The sequence below is a fragment of the Grampus griseus genome (assembly GCF_964374135.1).
Source record: "Grampus griseus genome assembly, chromosome: 9".
Lineage (NCBI taxonomy): Eukaryota > Metazoa > Chordata > Mammalia > Artiodactyla > Delphinidae > Grampus > Grampus griseus.
Window position 1 is genome coordinate 75,369,328 of NC_139003.1, and position 21,309 is coordinate 75,390,636.

General features: G+C 37.7%; 1 protein-coding gene across 5 annotated transcripts in view; it reads left to right on the forward strand.

Moving 5' to 3' along the window:
* Positions 1-21,309, forward strand: part of SLC25A40 (solute carrier family 25 member 40) — a 56,575-nt gene that overhangs the window by 16,609 nt on the left and 18,657 nt on the right. For 2 of the 5 annotated variants that reach the window (XM_082661584.1, XM_082661587.1), the window contains exons 1-4: positions 719-918; positions 8,982-9,102; positions 10,327-10,386; positions 12,107-12,213. In XM_082661584.1, the coding sequence (XP_082517710.1) occupies positions 913-918; positions 8,982-9,102; positions 10,327-10,386; positions 12,107-12,213 (294 nt within the window). In that variant the 5' untranslated portion in view covers positions 719-912. Of the gene's footprint in view, positions 1-718; positions 919-6,285; positions 6,352-8,981; positions 9,103-10,326; positions 10,387-12,106; positions 12,214-21,309 lie in introns of those variants that run through there. The other 3 variants (XM_082661585.1, XM_082661588.1, XM_082661586.1) reach the window with 3 other exon arrangements.

Here is a 21,309-nt window from a genome sequence, read left to right on the forward strand (position 1 = left end):
AGATGCTAGCTGAGGTTACGTTCATCTCAAGGCTCAACTGGGGAGGGATTTGCTTCCAGTCTCACAAATGTGCTTGTTAGCAAGATTCAGTTTCCTATTACTTGTTGGACTGGAGGGGCCCTAGTTCCATGCTGGCCCTTGGTGCCCAAGTGGGCCTCTCCGTCAGGCAGTTCACACCCTATCAGAGCAAGCGAGAGAGAGCAAAGAGTCAAGTAGGATGAATGTCACAGTCATTTATAACATAATCTTAAAAGTGACATTTTATCTCTCTGTCCTATTCTGTTCTTTAGAAGTGGCACAAGGAACAAAAGGAAAAAACTGGGTAAAGAAGATATTGCAAATAACCCTGTGAAAAGATGTAAAACATCATTTTCCCTTGGGAAAATGCAAAGTACTACCACATTGAGATATCACTACTCAGCTATTCAAATGGGTACAATTTTTAAAAATCACCATACCAAGTGTTGTTAAGGATGTGGAGTAACCAGAACTTACTGGTGAGAATATAAAATGATAGAACTGCTTTGGAAAATACTTTGGCAATTTCTTAAGAATTTAAACATGCATTTGCCATTTGATCCAGCCAGTTTATTTCTAGTTGTTTGCTCAAGATTTAGATGTGGGAATAGTTGGGAAGATGGCGGAAGAGTAAGATGCGGAGATCACCTTCCTCCCCACAGATACACCAGAAATACATCTACACGTGGAACAACTCCTACAGAACACCTACTGAAGGCTGGCAGAAGACCTCAGACCTCCCAAAAGCAGTCAGTTGCCGAGGAGATGGTCTGTCGGACTGATTCCTTGGTGACGGCTCTGAATCCACGTCCAAGGCCCAGGCTTATCCCATGACCATGGGATAGATGCCAGAGTTTACGAGGACTTATCTCCACGCCCCAGGCACAGCGCCATATGACAGTAAGTATGTGAAATAGAACTGTAAGGGATCAAAATGGAACAGTAAAAAAAAATCTATTAAAACCAGAAAAAAAAAAAAAAAGATTTAGATGTGGATATTTATAGCTCCTTTATTTGTACTAGCCCCCAACTTGAAACAACCCAGATTTCCATCAACCGGTGAATGGATAAAGAAATTGTAGTATATCCATACAGTGGCATACTACTTAGTAGTAGAAAGGAACTAAGTATTAAGGAAAGAAAGTATAATAAATTAGGATTGGAAAGAAAATTCATTAATGTGATGAAGAGTGTTCGTTTAAAAATGAATAGATAAATAAAAAGTCTAGAGCAAACATCATCCTAATGGGGAATCTTAGAAGAATTCTTTTTAAATTCAGGTATGGAACAATGATACTCATTTTCACCACTCTTTCTCAAATACTGTGTTGGAGATCCTGGTCTGTGCAGTAAGAAAATTTAAAACGGTAGCATAATGATTGGGAATGGCAGATATCAATGTCATTGTTTGCAAACAGTATAAACTTACAATATATGCTTTTGCAGACAACATGACAAACTCAAGAGTCTATAAGTCAATAATTAGAAATAATAGAGGATTTTTTTTAGCAAGGTTGGCTGGATACATGTTGAATATACAAAATTAGTTGCATGTGCTAGCAACAAGGAGAACGTGTAATTAAAAGGAAGACACTGTTAGTATTAGAGATTATCAAGTATCTAGAGTTACATTTGCCACAAATATGCAGTATCTCTATAGGAAAAATTAATTTTTTCAGAACAACATTAAGGAAGACCTGAATAAATGAAGGAGTAGACTATTTGTGGATATAATTCTTTCCAGTTTTATCTGTAGATTCAATTCAATTCAAACCAAAATCCCAAAGAGGTTTTTCAAGGAAAATGGTAAGCTGATTTTTAAACTTACATGAAGGACCATAGGGCCAAGAATAATCATGACACTTCTGAAGAAGAACAGGGAGGAAAGACTTGCCCTACCAAATATGAGGACTTATTAGGACACAATAATAATACAGTGTGGTACAGTTTAAGGATGGATAAGTTGACCAATAGAATAGAGAGACTAGAAACAGTTCCACACAGGAATGGAACTTAGTTATGACCAAGTAGTATGTCAGCTGAAAGGAGAAAGGAGGGATTATTTAATACTTGGAGCTGGATAAAGTAGTTATCTATTTTAACATGGAAAAAGATGAAATTAGGTCACTACTTCACTTGCTATTAAAATACTTTTCTGCGTGGATTAAGGACTTAAAATTTGTCAATAGCAAAAGTTTAAAACTTTTAGGGAGAAAATATAGGTGAATATCTTTTGGACTTTTGAGTAGGGCAAGATTGTTTAAAGAAAACACAAAAGAAGTGTTATCCATAAAGGAAAAGGCCGGGACTTCCCTGGTGGTGCAGTGCTTAAGAATCTGCCTGCCAGTGCAGGGGACACGGGTTCAAGCCGTGGTCCGGGAAGATCCCACATGCCACGGAGCAGCTAAGCCCGTGCACCACAACTACTGAGCCTGCACTTCAGAGCCCGCGTGCCACAACTACTGAAGCCCGTGCGCTTAGATCCCTTGCTCCACAACGAGAAGCCACCGCAATGAGAAGCCCGCGCACCGCAGTGAAGAGTAGCCCCTGCTCACCACAACTAGAGAAAGCCTGTGCACAGCAACGAAGACCCAACACAGCCAATAAATAAACAAACAAAGAAATATATAAATTTATTTTTAAAAAAAAGGAAAAGGCCAATGAATTTGGCTACATTAAGAATTTTGACCCTTATACCATATACAAAATCAACTCAAAATGGATTAAAGAGTTAAATATAAGACCCACAGTTTTAAAAAATCCTAGAAGAAAACAGGGGAATAACCTTATAGCATTTATCTTGGCAGTGATTTCTTGGATGTAACACCAAAAACACAGCAATAAAAACAAAAGACAGGTGGGACTGTATCAAACTGAAAAGCTTCTATACACCAAAGGAAGTAAATAATAGAGTGAAAAGACAGTCTATGGGTTGAGAAAAATATATACAAACAATATATCAAATAAGGGATTAGTATCCTAAATATATAAGGAGCACCTACAACACAACAACAAAGAAACAAATAATCTGATTTAAAAATGGATAAAAGACCTTAATATACATTTCCCCAAAGAAGATGTACAAATGGCCAACAGGAATATGAAAAGACGCTGAGCATCACTAATCATCAAGCAAATGAAATCAAAATCAAAGGGTTATCACTTCACTTGTTATGATGACCATTATTAAAAAACAAAACAAAATAACATGTGCTAGTGAGGATGTGGAGAAATCAGAACGTTGTGCATTGTTGGTAAGAATGTAAAATGGTGTACTATGGAAAACAGTGTGGAGATTCCTCAAAAAGCTTAAAATAGAACAACTATATGATCTAGCAATCCCTCTTTTGGATATTTATCCAAAAGAATTGAAATCAGGATCTCAAAGAGATATTTGTATTCCCACGTTCATTGTAGCAATATGCATAATTCAAGAAATGGAAACAATGTAAACGTCCATCAGTGGATGAATGGATAATGAAAAGGTGGTACATACATACAATAGAGTATTATATACTTCTTATAAAAGAAGGAAATCCTGTCATATGCTACAACATGGACGAACATTGAGGGCATTATGCTGGACGAAATAAGGCAGTCACAGAAGGAGCAATACTGCATGATTCTAATCATAAGAGGTATCTAAAGTCGTCAAACTCTTAGCAGAAGAACATAGAATGGTGGTTGCCAGGGGCTGAAAAGAAGGGGGAAATAGGAGTTGCTATTTAATGGGTATCGAGTCTCAGTCATGCAAAATGAAAAAGTTTTAGAGATCTTCTGTAAAACAATGTGCATATAGTTAACAGTGCTGTACTGTACACTTAAAATTTTGTTAAGAAGGTAGACTTCATGTTGTGTTTTTTTTTTTAACCACAAAAAATAATTACGAACTTTATCAAAAGATACTTTAAAGAAAGAGGAAAAGTAAATCATAGACTCTGAGAAGAGACAGTCCACACAGCCTGCAAATAATTTGTACTAAGAATAAAAAGTTCCTCAAACCAATAAAAAGAAGTAAATGCCCCAGGAGAAAAATGGACAAAAGATATGAATGGACATAGTACAGAAGAGGCAATACATACTGGTAATAATATGAAGAGATGTTCAGCATCGTTAATGATCAGGGAACATAAAACTATAATAAGATAGCATTTAACACACATTTGATGGAAAAAATTTAAAGTTCTGATGATACTAAGTATACATTGATTTACTATTTTCTGACTTGGATATTGCTCTAATCCTTTTACTAAAGCATCTCCATTCATCGCTTGATTGAGTAGATTTTGTCATCAGGTAGCTTTCTTCCCTCAACAGGGGCTCATTGATTTTTCATGTTAAGAATGTTTGCCATTTATATTTGAAGTCCACCTTAGCCAGGTATAGCAAATCATTAATATTAACTTAAGTAGAGTACAGAATGCAGAAAAAGTATAGAAAAGAGGAATTTTGTATAGTTGTATAGGAATTTTGTATAGTTGAGCAAGGAAGCTATTCTTCTAGAAGATTTGTTTATGACTCACAAAGTTAAAGGAGATATTAATGTTAAAGTCATCTTTCTCACTAGTCCGTGTGCTCCCTAAAAAAGGGATGGTACCTGCCCATAAAAGAGTGGATACAAAGAAAAAAGATAAGTAGGTTGATTGGACTGGAGGGAATTTATTTATTTAATATTTATTTATTTTTTGGCTGCATTAGGTCCTAGTTGCGGCACGCGGGATCTTTCGTTGTGGCGTGCGGGCTTCTCTCTAGTTGTGGTGCGTGGGCTCTGTAGTTGCAGTGCGCGGGCTCAGTAGCTGTGGGATCTTAATACCCAGCCAGGGATCGAACCGGCGTCCTCTGCATTGCAAGATGGATTCTTAACCACTGGACCACCAGGGAAGTCCCCCTGGACTGGAGGGAATTTAAAGCACTGGAGAATACATTTTGAGTTCTAGACATTCCACTAAGATTATATATATATAACTTGCCATTTTTTCCTTCATATTTACTGAATCTTTGGGTATGTTATCCATTTAACCCACAATATTTTGAAAAGGAGACTAATTTTTCAGATCTCATAAGTAGATTCATGTTATGATCTTCAGAGATTGTTGATATGACATTTTTCTGAAATATATATATGTTAAGAAATAAAAGTTCAAATAACCTTAATTTTTGGTTCTAAAAAATTACATCTAATTTTTGGATTTTTCCCCTTACATCCTAAATAATTGCTAGAAATATGTCAATTTTTCTGGCCTTAATTTAAGGTGAGAATATTCAGGTTGCCAACTTTGCTAGGATGGTGCCAAAATAAAGCACTGTACGTCTTCTTACCTTTCTGGAGGAGGCATATACCTGTATTATAGCATATGTGTGTTATTTTTCCACTTAAAAGACCTGTGTTCAAATGTTAGAAGTAGGTGCTTAGATTTGAAGGTTCTACATACATTTCAGGAATTAAAAAAAAATTTTATTGTGCGAATTTTCCCATATACAGAAAAATTCAGAAGAGTGAAATACTTAACACCTAGATTTAACAGATCATTAACATTATAATATATTTTTTCTGAATTATTATAAACTACAGCTATCATAACACTTCAGCCCTTAATACGTCAGTATGAACCTTTTTAAAAAAAAGACACTTTCTACGTAACCGTAATAACATCTCACTAACAAAATCAAAATTTAAAAATATTATCTGATATCCAGCCCATGTTCAGATTTCTTTAGTTACTTTCAGACTGGCTTTTTAAAGTTCGTTTTTTTAAACCAGGATGCGTTTGGTTGGATTCCTTTATTCTAGAATGGTTATACCTCCCCTGCCACCTTTTTTCCCACCCTACTTTGACCTGTTGAAGAAACTAAGACAGTAGTCCTGTAGACCAGAGTATTACACCTTCTCCTATATTTTGTGGCAAGCTTTACCATGTTACTTTAGTCTCTGAATTTCCTGTAAGTGTCACAAAATCTGGTTGTTCAACTTCTCTTGAAACTAAGATGGGTCCGTATGTTCAGGTTTAGAATTGTTTTTAAAGCAGAGTAAATTTACTGGGAAAATATGAAGATATTTTTGTGAAAATACTTTCATAACTCTAATGATAACATTTGTGGAGTGCTCTTCATATTCCTCAAAGCACTTAATAGAAATATTTAAAAAATAATAGTTAATAAATATTTGCTGATTTGTGTTTTAAAGTTTTTATATACTCCTTTCCTTTAGGCTTGTTATCCCATTCCTGTCTGAAAAGATAAGACAGTTACTTTCTTTTTTCACTACAGATTTTCAGCTACTGATGTTACAAACAAAATATTGGAGCATAGAGTTGAGGAAAAGACTTAAACCAGGTAGGTAAATAATAAAAGTCTAAAGAAACAATACAGGGCTTCCCTGGTGGCACAGTGGTTAAGAGTCCGCCTGCCAGTGCAGGGGACATGGGTTCGAGCCCTGGTCCGGGAAGATCCCACATGCCACGGAGCAACTAAGCCCATGCGCCACAACTACTGAGCCTGCACTCTAGAGCCCGTGAGCCACAACTACTGAGCCCATGTGCCACAACTACTGAAGCCCGCATGCCTAGGGTCTGTGCTCCGTAACAAAGAGAAGCCACTGCAGTGAGAAGCCTGTGCACTGCAGCTAAGAGTAGCCCCCCGCTCGCCCCAACCAGAGAAAGCCCGTGCACAACAACGAAGACCCAACGCAGCCAAAAATAAAATAAAATAAATAAAAAAAATAAACAATACAACTACCATTCATTTTTATAAAGGTCATTATTGGGATAATTGACAAAATTGGAAAATGAACTGTAGAGTACTGTCAACGTTGTTTCCTCAATTTGATGATTGTACCTTGATTATATAGGAATATTCTGAGGTATTTAGGATGAAAGGGGTGTGATGTATGGCAATCTACTTCCAAATGGTTTAGAAAAAATAAATGATATGTAATATGAGAGGGCGTTTGGTGAGTTTATGGGCTAATAGGAACTCATTTATTGCCAATATGGAAGTATAAGTTGGTCCAATCTTTCTGGAAAGCATTTTGGCAATTTGTCTCAAGTTTTTAGCTTAGCCTAGCAATCTTACTTTTTTTTCTATAGTAATTGTAGGAACACTACAGTAAGATGTATGTATAAGGATATTTATATGAGAGTTTATGAAATTAATGAATTAATGATAAATTGGCAGTAGCCTAAATAAGAATATGAGGATGACTAAATAAATATAATTAAAAACCATGTAAGCATTAAAAATGATAATGTAAATCTATTTATTGGCATGTTTGTAATACATTTTTAAGTGTTAAAGCTGGCTACTAAACAATATGAGTAGTAGTAATCTATTTTGTCTTTCAAAAAAGGTGCATGTACACAGATACAGGAATACATATACACAGATAATACGAATGTTTGTACGTAATTGATTAGTTAGATGTAATCTTCGTGTGTGTATACATATACATATATGTATTTTTATGCACATAGACATTTGGAAAGGTGATACTGTATGTTGCCAGTGGTTACTTTTTCATTTATTTTTTTGGCTGCACCGTGCGGCTTGCGGGATCTTAGTTCCTGGACCAGGGATCGAACCTGGGCCCTTAGCAGTGGAAGCATGGAGTCTGAACCACTGGCCTGCCAGGGAATCCCCTTTTTTAAAAAAAAACTTGTTTTATTTTATTTTTTTGGCCATGAGTGGTTATTTTTTATTTTTTAAATTTATTTATTTTTGGCTGCGTTGGGTCTTCGTTGCTGCTCGTGGGCTTTCACTAGTTGCGGTGAGCGGGGGCTACTCTTCATTGCAGTGCGTGGGCTTCTCATTGCAGTGGCTTCTCTTATTGCGGAGCACGGGCTCTAGGCACGCGGGCTTCAGTAGTTGTGGCGCGCAGGCTCAGTAGTTGTGGTGCACGGGCTTAGTTGCTCCGTGGCATGTGGGATCTTCCCGGACCAGGGATCGAATTGGTGTCCCCTCCATTGGCAGGCGGATTCTTAACCACTGTGCCACTAGGGAAGCCCCAGGTGGTTATTTTTTAAAAATAAGTTTCTAAATGATTTTTGTATTCTTTTGTGTTAACTGAGTTTTTCAACAGAGTATATATGTTGCTTTTCTCATTAAAGTTTTCTAAGATAACACTTCTTACGAAGGTTATGTTTTTGATTTTATTTTGTACCTTTGCAACAGTGTTTGATATGCAATAAAAATAGTGCTATATTTGCTGATAATTCTGTACTAGGTTCGAGTACCTGAGTAGTTCTTTTGAGGCTAAATTCAGATTTTGAGCCTTGTTGGTCAGCTGCTTTCATTCTTTTACATGGCCAGGGTCCGTTTTCTTAATGATCTATTAATTGTCTTTCAAATGTGATGCTGCTCACATAGCTTAGCTGAAGTACATTACCATTTTTGGAAAATAGAGAACATGTTCTATTAATGATGATTGTTTAGTGCCTTGGGGTATAGAACTTACATGTTTACTTCTGATAGTGGTCAACAACATGTGCTTTTTTTTTTTTTAAGTAAATTTACTTATTTATTTTTGGCTGCATTGGGTCTTCGTTGCTATGCATGGGCTTTCTCTAGTTGTGGCTAGTGGGAGCTACTCTTCGTTGTGGTGCATGGGCTTCTCATTGCGGTGGCTTCTCTTGTTGCAGAGCACGGGCTCTAGGCGTGCAGGCTTCAGTAGTTGTGGCACATGGGGTCATTAGTTGTGGCTCACGGGCTCTAGAGCACAGGCTTAGTAGTTGTGGCACAGAGGCTTAGTTGCTCTGCAGAATGTGGGATCTTCCTGGACCAGGGCTCGAACCCGTGTCCCCTGCATTGGCAGGCGGATTCTTAACCACTGCGCCACCAGGGAAGTCCAACAACATGTGCTTTGATAGTAATACTGGTTATTGTTTTTATAGTTTATTTAACTCTTAGCTGTTGATCTTAAGGGCATTTTCTATTACACTTTTATTTTACATCTTGCTTTTCTTTAACAGATTTTTCTTCTATTAGTTAAAAATATGAATCCTGAAGCAGAGGGACCACCAATTATCAAAGTGACTCCTCTTCAACAAATGATTGCCTCTTGTACTGGAGCTATACTGACATCACTGATGGGTAAAATAATATGTAGATCATGTAACTGAATGAATCATTGATTCCATTTGAGTTTTACCATCTGTGAAATGATAATATTATCATTCATGCTTCATCATGATAACATGAAAAGAACCCTGGACAGAGAACCAAGAGACAGAATTTTAGTCCTTGCTTTGCCATTCTCAGGGTGAATGCACGTTGGGATAGTCCTTATTCTCTTTGAAATTAATTTTCCATCTCTAAAATTAGGAGCTTAGATCAGGAGTTCTTTGAGGTCCCTATCAATATTAAACTTTTATGACTCTATTATCCTTTTTTTAATAGACAGTAAGAAGATGGAATAAAATATTAGCATAATGAAAAATACAGAAATTGGACAACTTATAGTGGCAACAAATTCAAATTATATTTTACTTTGCTTTAGTAACAGTGAATTGCTTAAATTCCTCTGGACCACATTTTTACGTCTTTTTTAATGAATTTCTTGTAGACACAGCCAAATGACATAGTTAGGTGACAGTTTAGCATTTTAATGACTTTAACTTGGCTAGTTTATTTAAATAAGATAGCAGATGATTAGAAAAAATGTAAACTAATTGCTTTAGAATGTAGTGTCTTTAGGTCAGAATGCTAGGGTTGTAAAGGCTTTAGAGATCTTCTAATGTGACTTCTTCATTCTCAGAAGAGGAAATACAGCCTGCAAATTAAAACCATTCTCCTTTGCTTCACTGTTCCCAAATGGAGTTACACAATGTGGTAGGAAGGATGATTTATGACTAGCTTACTCAAATTTGCATTATCTATAGTTTTTGTTTGATATAGGTGAATTTAACAGAATAGGAAGACTTATATTGTTTGATTATTGATTACTTGTAATACAAAGTTATTCTCAAATATTTAAATGGACTTTTGGAACTTTCATTCTTTACCTTAGATAACATATTTTCTTATAAATACTAGTATTTTAGTTTTAATGCTAATGGAATTATAGTTGTAGAAATATTATAAATGAGAGTTTAGTACTTGTGAGAGGACTAATTACATTTTCTCACTGGTACTCTAAATAAAATTCAAGGGCAAGAAATTAGAATGTTAACACTCAAAACCACTTTAAGATAAATAATCTTACCCATTGTGTAGTCACGAGGAAAGGTATCATTCAGTGTATTTTGTGTTCTTTGGACAAATGTCTGTACAATTTATAGGTATCACTTGTTAATTGAGATTTATGTATCTTCATAGTGACACCCTTTGATGTTGTTAAAATTCGACTCCAAGCCCAAAACAACCCATTCTCCAAAGGTATGTGTTCTGCTTATCCTGAAAACATTATGTTAGATTTTTAAATGTCACTGTATTCTTTTTTGTTTGAATAATATTCTTTTTGTTAGTTTTTAAAAATTGATGCCTTTATCCTCATGCAGAAACATTTTCTCATTTCTTAGTTGTACATGATGAGGTCTAGGCAGAAAACAAATACAGTTGACCCTTGAACAATGAGGGGGTTAACACTGCCCACTGTCCACGTAGTTGTCTGCCTGTAATTTATAGTTGGCCCTCAGTGTCCACAGTTCCTGTGTTTTTGCAGTTCCTCATCCTTGGATTCAACCAACTACAGACTGTCTAGTACTGCAGTATTTACTATTGAAAAAAATCTGCATAAGTAGACCTTCACAGTTCAAACCTGTGTTGTTCAAGGGTCAACTGCCTGTGTATATGTGTATATAAAACATATAACACTTTCGTGAACCTACTGATTAAAGCAGAGGACAATTTTATATTTGAGTATGTGCCTCACAAGTAAGAACAGAATTAAACTTGTAAGGCATCTTAGAATCTAGCTTCCTACTTTAGTCCAAGAGCTGTGCTCATCCTACAGTATTCATCCAACAGTCATCTAATTGTTGCTTGAATAGTGATAGGAAAGTCATTATTTTACCAGGCAGCTTGGTTAATTGCTGGACATTATAGCTTATGTGGACTTTGGGAAGAAAGAGTAGTTATATGTTTTTATTAGATGGGCAAAAATAGTGATTCCTTGATCAATATTTTGCGGTTTTATAAAGATAATGCTGTTTCAAACATGTTTAAATAGCAGAAAACAGACTGTGAGAAAGCTAGCTTTGTTTCAGGTGGATGAGAGGATAGATGGGTTGTAGGAAGAGACTGAAAAGTAAAGTGGTTTCCTGTACATTAAAGTTAGACTAATGTATTATGAAATTGACAGAATTATATATGGTAGAATAGAGAAGACAGTTTTGGCAGCAAGAATGAATCCAATAATGGGAAGGATTGTTATTAGAGAAAGTTGTAGTCAGTTAAGAGGGAGCTGACAAATGTCTAGATTGAGCAGTATAAATACAGAGAAAGGGACAAAGCACAGCATTATTTACATTGGTTGAGAAAAACATTTTTTCATAGTCTTTTTTCAATTGATGTATAACATTGTATTAGTTTTAGGTGTACACTGTAATGATTTCATATATGTATATATTGAAAAATGATTACCACAATAAATTTAGTCAACTTTCATGACCTCACATAGTTAATAAATTTTTTTCCATGTAATGAGATCTTTTAAGATCTACTCTCTTAGCAACTTTCAGATATACATTAGATTTCATAATATATTTTTGTCTGAATTGCCCTTACATACCACAGGGTTTTCTTCTGGTCAAATAGAGAAGACGTACACCCATGCTGTCTTTTCAAAACAGGTTTTCTCCTCTGTCTTCCCTCTCCGCTCCCTCAGATAACCGAAAAGAATTTATTTCCATGTGCATTTGCTGACTGCAGTTCTGAAAACATAATCCACTAATTTACTCAATTGCTTTTCACCACTGTGAGTTTAGAGCCCAGTGCTATGTCATTAAGCAAGTCAAATTATTTATGTTTCATCCTAAAAGGTGAAGACAAAGTTATGTCTTTGTGTAGCCTGCTCATCGTACTTTCATTTTGTTCATATGTAAAAATAATACAGTTTTGTGAAATAATCACTGACTGTTAGAATCTTCTTTCTTAGGAAAATGTTTCTTATATAGTAATGGACTTATGGATCATCTATGTGTCTGTGACGAGGAAGGCAACAAAGCATGGTATAAGAAGCCAGGACGTTTCCAGGGAACATTGGTAAAGAGATTATATTATTTATAATCACAGTATGTTTTCTATTCTAATATTTACTCTTATATATGAAATATTTAACGATTACAGGAGAGTAAAATGTCCATCAGGTAGTTGGCACACTTATCCACAGTTAAAAAGTAGACATTGAAGCAGGAAAGGGAAAGTGCTTTTTTTGCTTTTACTTCTTTGCTAACTTTATTTTCATCTGTTTATGCTTAGGGAGTGGGTTTTTTTAAACTTTTTTATTTTGAGATACTTGTAGATCATATACAATTTTAAGAAAAATATACAGACAGACCCTATGTACCCTTTTTCCAGTTTCCCCCAGTGGTAACAGGTGACAGGATGAGTACAGTAGACCACAGGATATTGACATTGATACAGGGAAGATACAGACAATTCCATCACAGCAAGGATCCTTCCTATTTCCCTTTTATAGCTACATCTACTTCTTAACTCCTGGCAATCACTAATCTGTTTTCTATTTATATAATTTTGTCACTTTAAGAATGTTACATAAATGAAATAACAGAACATTTTGGGTTTGGCACTTTTCCCTTAATTATCTGAAGATTCATTCAAATTGTTTAATGTATCAGTAGTTTGTTCCTTTTTATTACTCACTAGTATTACATGGTATGGATGTGTACCACAGTTTGTTTTCTGAGTGGTTTCCAGTTTTTGGCTCTGAATAAAACTGATACATACATTCATTCACAGGTTTTTGTGTGAAAGTAAGTGTAAGAAAAAACTCACGTTTTTTTCTCTGAACACTCTACTTAGAACACTTCTGAACCGATATGTGGGTTTTTTCCCCCATACCGAGCAACTCTCCAGGGTTCACAAACTGGGTATTCTACAATTTAACTCAATTCTGACACCATCTACCTGGAGTTAGTGTCAGGTCCCACAAGACTGCTCCCACTTCAGATGCCACTCCCAAGTCCAGGTTGTCACCTATGTTTCTGAATGACTGGCTGTAAATCAGAGGTTCCCAAGGTCTCCTCTTGGGTTCAGTAATTTGCTAGAACAGCTCACAGAACTCAGGAAAACAGTTTACTTACTAGATTACTAGTTTATTATGAAAGGATACAACTCAGGTACAGTCAGACAGAAGAGATGCACAGGGCAAGACTTGGGGGAAGGGGTGTGGAGCTTCCATGTCCACTCCAGGTGTGTCACTCTCCCAGCACCTCCCTGTGTTCACCAGCCTGGAAGCTTCCAAATGCCATTCTTTAGAGATTTTTATGGAGGCTTCATTACATAGACACGATTGATCAAATCACTGGCCCTTGGTGACTGACTAAACCTCCAGTTCTGCCTCCCTTCCCAGAACCCCTGAGGCTGGGGACTGGGATAGGGTGGGGAGGGTGGGACTAAAAGTTCCAGCCTTCTAATCAAGTGGTTGGTTCCTCCTGGCAACCAGCCCCCATCCTTTGGTTCTCTAGGGCCTTTCCAAAAATCACCTCATTAACATAAACTTAGGTGTAGTTGAAAGAGGCTTGTTGTGAATAACAAAAGACGCTACTTTCACCTCTTCTCTCCTGGAGCTATTTCAGGACTGAGAACAAAAGACCAAAAATTATCAACAAAAGATGCTTCCTTTGCTCTGTATTAATTAGGAAATTACAAGAGTTTTGGAGCTGTGTGCCAGGAACCATGGATTAAGGCCAAAATGTATATTTCTTATTATTAATCATAATATCAGTGTTAGTCTTCATTTCTCTGGGGTAAATGTCCATGAGTGCAGTTGTTGGGTCATATGGTAGTTGCATGTTTAAGGTTTAAGAAACTGCCAACCTGTTTATGAGACTGGTAGGACCATTTTACATTCCCAGTGGCAATGTATGACTGATCTAATTTCTCCACAACCTCACGAGCATTTGGTGTTGTCACTATTTTTATTTTAGCAATTATGATAGGTGTGTAGTAGTATCTCATTGTGGTTTTAATTTACATTTCCCTGGTGGTTAGTGATGTTGAAAACCTATTCATATGTTTTTTAGCCATCAGTATATCCTCTTCAGTGAAATGGCTCTTCATGTCTTTTGCCCATTTTCTAATTTAACTGTTCGTATTTTTACTGTTAAGTTTTAAATGCTCCTTATACTATCTAGATACGAGTCCTTTGTTGAATGTGTGATTACTAAACATTCCTTCCCACTCTAACTTCCCTTCTTATACCCTTAAACAGGGTCTTTCATGGAGTAAAAGTTATTAATTTTGATGAAGTCCAATTTGTCAATTTTTTCTTTATAGATCATGCTTTTGGTGTCAAATCTAAGAATTCTTTATTTACCCTAAGATCTGAAGATTCTTCTCCTGTTTTTAAAGTCCTTGATCCATTTTGAGTCATTCTTATATAATGTATGGGTTTGAGGTTGAAGTTTGATCCTTTTTGGTTTTTTAGCATGTGGTTGTCCAGTTGCGTTTGTTGAAAAGGCTATCTTTCCTCCATTAAGATGCTTTTGCACATTGTCAGAAATCACTTGGGCATATCGTGTGGATCTATTTCTAGGTTGTTTATTCTGTAACATTTGTCTGTTACCTACATCAATACCACACGGTCTTAGTGTAGCTATAGAATAAGTCCTGAAATCAGGTAAACTGATTCCTCCCACTTTATTCTTATTTTTCTTTTTGAAAGTTGTTTTATCTATTTCCAAAGTTTCTTTGTCTTTCCATATAAATTTTAGAATAATCTTGTATATACCTACAAAAAATCTTGATGAGATTTTTATAGGAATTGTGTTAAACCTGTATGTCTTATTTGGAGAGAAATGACATATTTACTGTGCTGAGTGCTCCAGTCTGTTTTTTCTTCTAGATATAATTGACATACAGCACTGTATAAGTCTACGGTGTACAGCATAATGATTTGACTTACATACATCATGAAATGATTTCCAAAATAATTACCATCCACCATCTCACAGATACAAAATTAAAGAAACAGAAAAAACATTTTTTGTGATGAGAACTCTTAGGATTTACTCTCTTAACAACTTCGGTGTATAACATACAGCCATGTTCATTATCTTTATCATGTTGTACATCATTTATTAGTACTTATTTATCTTATAACTGGAAGTTTGTACCTTTTGACCTTCATCCAATTCTCCCTTCCCCCCACCCCCCAACTCTGGTAACCACAAATCTCGTCTCTTTTTTTTTTGAAAGGCAAATCATGCACAAATTTTCTTTAATAAAACTGGCCAGAGCTTGTTTTTAAACAAACAAACAAAAGATTTTAATGTCTGCTAGGAAAAATCATCTCTTTTTTATGAGTTTGTTTTTGAAGTATAATTAACCTACAATACTATGTTCCTGTTACACAACATAGTGATTTGATATATTTCTATGCATATCAAAATGATTACCATGATAATTCTAGTTACTATACGTCACCGTGTAAAAATATTACATAGTTATTGACTGTATTCCTCACAAGATACATTTCATCCCCTTGAATCCTTTACTTTGTAACTGGAAGTTTATACCTCTTAATCTCCCTCACCTATTTCTTTCCTCTCTCTCCTCCCCCTCCCCTCTGGCAACCACCTGTTTGTTGTCTGTATCTGTAACTCTGTTTCTGTTTCGTTATGTTTGTTCATTTGTTTTTTTAGATTCCACATATAAGGGAAATGATACAGTGTTTGTCTTTCTCTAACTTATTTCAATTAGCATAATACCCTCTTGGTCCATCCATGTTGTCACACATAGCAATATTTCATTCTTTTCAATGGCTGAGTAATAGTCCATTATCTATCTATCTATCTATCGACCTATCAATAGATAGGTATCTGTATCTCACATTTTCTTTACCCATTCATCTATTTACGTTGCTTTCATATCTTGGTTATTGTAAATAATGCTTCAGTGAACATAGGGTGCATATACCTTTTTGAATTAGTATTTTTGTTTTCTTTGTATACATACCCACGAGTGGAATTGCTGGGTCATGTGGTACTTCTATTTAAAGTGGTTTTTTTTTTTTGCAGTATGCGGGCCTCTCACTGTTGTGGCCTCTGCTGTCGTGGAGCACAGGCTCCGGACGCGCAGCCTCAGCGGCCATGGCTCACGGGCCCAGCTACTCCGCGGCATGTGGGATCTTCCCGGACCGGGGCACGAACCCGCGTCCCCTGCGTCGGCAGGCAGACCCTCAACCACTGCGCCACCAGGGAAGCCCTAAAGTTTTTTGATGAAGCTTCATACTGTTTTCCATTGTGGCTGCACCAATTTACATTCCCACCAACAGTGCATAAGAGTTCCCTTTTCTCCACATCCTTGCCAACACTTGTTTATTTGTTGTCTTTTGGATAATAGCCATTTTTACAGGTGTGAGGTGATATCTCATCGTGGTTTTGATTGGCATTTCCCTGATGATTAGTGATGGTGAGCATCTTTTCATGTGCCTGTTGGCTATCTGTATGTCTTCTTTGGAAAAATGTCTGTTTAGATTCTCTGCCAATTTTTTAATCAGGTTTTTTTGGATTTTTTGATGTTCAGTTCTATAAGTTCTTTGTATATTTTGGGTATTAACCACCTGTTGGATATATCATTTGCAAATATTTTCTCCTGTTCAGTGGGTAGCCTTTTCGTTTTGTTGATAGTTTTCTTCGCTGTGCAAAATCTTTTTAGTTTGATGTAGTCCCATTTGTTTATTTTTCCTTTTGTTTCCCTTGCCTGAGGAGACATATCCAAAAAAATATTGCAAAGACCAGTGTCAAAGAGCATACTGCCTATGTTTTCTTCTTCTTTTTAAAAAATTATTTATTTTATTTAATTTGGCTGCACCAGGTCTTAGTTGCAGTACGCGGGATCTTCGTTGCGGCATGTGGGATCTTTAGTTGTGGCACGTGGACTCTTTTTTTGGTGGTTGTTGTTGCGGTACGCAGGCCTCTCACTGCTGTGGCCTCTCCCGTTGCGGAGCACAGGCTCTGGACGTGTAGGCTCAGCGGCCATGGCTCACGGGCCCAGCCGCTCCGTGGCATGTGGGATCTTCCCAGACCGGGACACGAACCCGTGTCCCCTGCATTGGCAGGCGGCCTCTCAACCACTGCGCCACCAGGGAAGTCCATCATGTGGACTCTTAGTTGTGGCATGTGGGCTTCTTAGTTATGGCATGCAGACTTCTTAGTTGTGGCATGGGAACTCTTAGTTGTGGCATGCATGTGGGATCTAGTTCCCTGACCAGGGATTGAACCCAGGCCCCATGCATTGGGAGCACAGAGTCTTACCCACTGCACCACCAGGGAAATCCCCTGCCTATGTTTTTTTCTATTAAGATTTTTGCCTTCAGGTCTTAAGTTTAAGTCTTTAATCCATTTTAATTTTTTTAAATTAATTAATTTTTAGCTGTGTTGAGTCTTCGTTGCTGCATGCGGGCTTTCATGAGCTTCTCATTTCTCACTGAGGTGGCTTTTCTTATTGTGGAGCACGGGCTGTAGGCGTACGGGTTTCAGTAGTTGTGGCAAGCGGGCTTAGTAGTTGTGGCTCGCAGGCTCTAGAGCACAGGCTCAGTAGTTGTGCACAGGCTTTGTTGCTCTGTGGCATGTGGGATCTTCCTGGAGCAGGGATTGAACCTGTGTCCCATGCATTGGAAGCCGGTTTTTTGTTGTTGTTGCGGTATGCGGACTTCTCACTGCTGTGGCCTCTCCCATTGCGGAGAACAGGCTCCGGATGCACAGGCTCAGCGGCCATGGCTCACGGGCCTGGCCGCTCTGTGGCATGTGGGATCTTCCCGGACCAGGGCATGAACCCATGTCCCCTGCATCGGCAGGTGGACTCTCAACCACTGCGCCACCAGGGAAGCCCGGCAGGCAGATTCTTAACCACTGTATCACCAGGGAAGTCCCTGAATTTATTTTTGTGCATGGTGTGAGAGAGTAGTCCAGTTTGATTCTTTTGCATGTAGCTGTCCAGTTTTCCCAACACTGTTTATTGAAGAGGCTGTCTTTTCCTCATTGTATATTCTTGCCTCTTTTATTATAGATTAATTGCCCATATAAGTGTGTGGTTTTATTCCTGGGCTCTCTCTTCTGTTCCATTGATCTGTGTGTCTGTTTTTGTGCCAGTACCATATTGTTTTGATTACTGTAGCTTTATAATATGTTTGGAATCAGGGACAATGATACCTACAGCTTTGTTGTTCTTTCTCAAGATTGTTTTGACGATTCAGGGTCTTTTGTGTTTCCATACAAATTTTAGAATTATTTGTTCTAGTTCTGTGAAAAATGCCATTGGTATTGTGATAGGTATTGCATTGAATCTGTAGATTACCTTCGGTAGTATGATCATTTTAACAATATTCTTTTTTTTTTAATTTATTTTATTTTTTTTTTATTTTGGGCTGCATTGGGTCTTCGTTGCTATGCACGGGCTTTTTCTCTAGTTGCGGTGAGAGGGGGCTATTCTTCATTGCAGTGTGCAGGCTTCTCATTGCGGTGGCTTCTCTTTGTTGTGGAGCATGGGCTCTAGGTGCACGGGCTTCAGTAGTTGTGGCACTCAGGCTCAGTAGTTGTGGCTCGTGGGCTCTGGAGTGCAGGCTCAGTAGTTGTGGCACACGGGTTTAGTTGCTCCACGGCATGTGGGATCTTCCTGGTCCAGGGGTCGAACCCGTGTCCCCTGCATTGGCAGGTGGATTCTTAACCACTGCACCACCAGGGAAGTCCCAACAGTATTAATTCTTCCAATCCAAGAACATCTGTTTGTGTCATCTTCAATTTCTTATAATTTTCTGAGTTCAGTATTTTACCTCCTTAGATTTATTCCTAGGTATTTTATCCTTTTTGATGTGATTGTGAATGGGATTATTTCCTTAATTTCCCTTTCTGATAGCTTGTTAGTGTATAGAAATGCAACAGATTTCTGTATATTAACTTAGTATCTTGCAATTTTACCAAATTCATTGAGGAGCTCTAGTATTTTTCTGCTGGCATCTTTAGGATTTACTATGTATAGTATCATGTCATCTGCAAACAGTGACAGTTTTACTTCTTCCTTTCCAATTTGGATTCCTTTTATTTTCTTCTTCTCTGACTGCTGTGGCTAGGACTTCCAAAACTATGTTGAATAAACTATAGTGAATAAAAGTGGTAAGAGTGGGCATCGTTGTCTTGTTCCTGATATTAGAGGAAATGGTTTCAGCTTTTAACTGTTGAATATGATGCTAGCTGTGGGCTTGTTGTATATGGCTTTTATTATGTTGAGGTATGCTCCCTCTATAACCATATACCCACTTTGTTGAGAGTTTTTATCATGAATGAATGTTGAATTTTTTCAGAACCTTTTTCTGCATCTGTAGAGATGATCATATGGATTTTATTCTTCAGTTTGTTAATGTGGTGTATCATTGATTGATTTATGGATATTGAACCATCCTCGCATCCCTGGGATAAGTCCCACTTGAACCTGGTGTATGATCCCTTTTGATCATTGTTTATCATATTGTTGAATTCGGTTTGCTCATACTTCATTGAGGATTTTTGCATCTATGTCATCAGTGATATTGGCCTGTCATTTTCTTTTTTGGTGTGATCTTTGTCTGATTTTGGTATCAGGGCAATGCTGGCCTCATAGAATGAGTTCAGAAGTGTTCCTTCCTCTGCAATTTTTTGGAATAGTTTTGGAAGGATAGGTGTTAACTCTTCTCTAAGTGTTTGGTAGAATTTACTTGTGAAGCCATCTGGTCCTGGACTTTTGTTTGTTGGAAGTTTTTTTTTGTTTTTGTTTTTGTTTTGCGGTACGTGGGCATCTCACTGCCGTGGCCTCTCCCATTGCGGAGCACAGGCTCCGGACGCGCAGGCTCAGTGGCCATGGCTCACGGGCCCAGCTGCTCCGCAGCACGTGGGATCCTCCCGAATCAGGGCACGAACCCGTGTCCCCTGCAACGGCAGGCGGACTCTCAACCACTGCGCCACCAGGGAAGCCCTGTTGGGAGTTTTTAAATTACTGATTCAGTTTCATTACTGGCATTTCATCTGTTTGTATTTTCTGTTTCTTCCTGGTTCAGTGTTTGGAGAGTGTACATTTAGGAATTTTTCCATTTTTTTTCTTGGTCATCCATTTTACGGCATATAGTTGTTCATAGTAATCTATTATGATCCTTTGTATTTCTGTGGTGCCAGTTGTAAGACGCCATTTTGACTTATAGGTTTTTGTGTATATATTCCTTTGCTGAGGCTTTCTAATTTTTCATTAGTTTCAGACATGTTTGTAAGTGATCATTCAATGATTCATATGTTGACTGTTTTAAAATCTTTGTCAGATAATTCTAATTTCTGTCAGTCTCAGTGTTGGTATCTGTTTATTGTCTCTTTTCATTCAGTCTGACATCTTCCTGCTTATTTATTTATTTATTTGCCACGCTGTGTGGCTTGCGGTATCTTATTTCCCCAACCAGGGATCGAACCCGGGCCCCTGGCACTGAGAGCGCCAAGTCCTAACCACTGGACCGCCAGGGAATTCCCTCTTCCTGCTTCTTAAAATGACAAATGATTTTTTCTTTTTTACTGAAACCAGGAAATTTTGAGTATTATGTTATGCAACTCTGAATCTCATTTAAACATTCTATTTTAACTGGCCTTTTTGACACTGTTAACTCAGAGGAAGAGGGGTGCCACCCTGTTATGTCTGGGCAGAACTGAAGTCCAGGTTCCTCACTCAGCCTCCACTGATACATAGGGTGTGGGAGAGGGCTCTTTGCTGTTGGACAGTATGGTCTGAATGTTTGTGTCCCTCCCCCCCCGCAAATTCATATGCTGAAATCCTTATGCCTGATGCAGTTGTTTTAGGAGGTGGAGCCTTTGGGAGTTGATTAGGCCATGAGGGCAGAGACCTCATGAGATTAATGCCCTTAGTAAAGAGACCTCAGAGAGCTCCCTTCCCCCTTCTGCCTTGTGAGGACACAGTGAGAAGTCTGAGATCCAGAAGAGGACCCTCATTTGACCTTGCCAGCACCCTGATCTTGGACTTCCAGCCTTGAGAACTGTGAGAAATAAATTTAGGTTGTTCATAAGCTATCCAGTCTGTGGTGTTTTGTTTAGCAGCCTTAACAGACTAAGATAGTGGGCGTGGAATTTCTGACTCCCCTTGTGA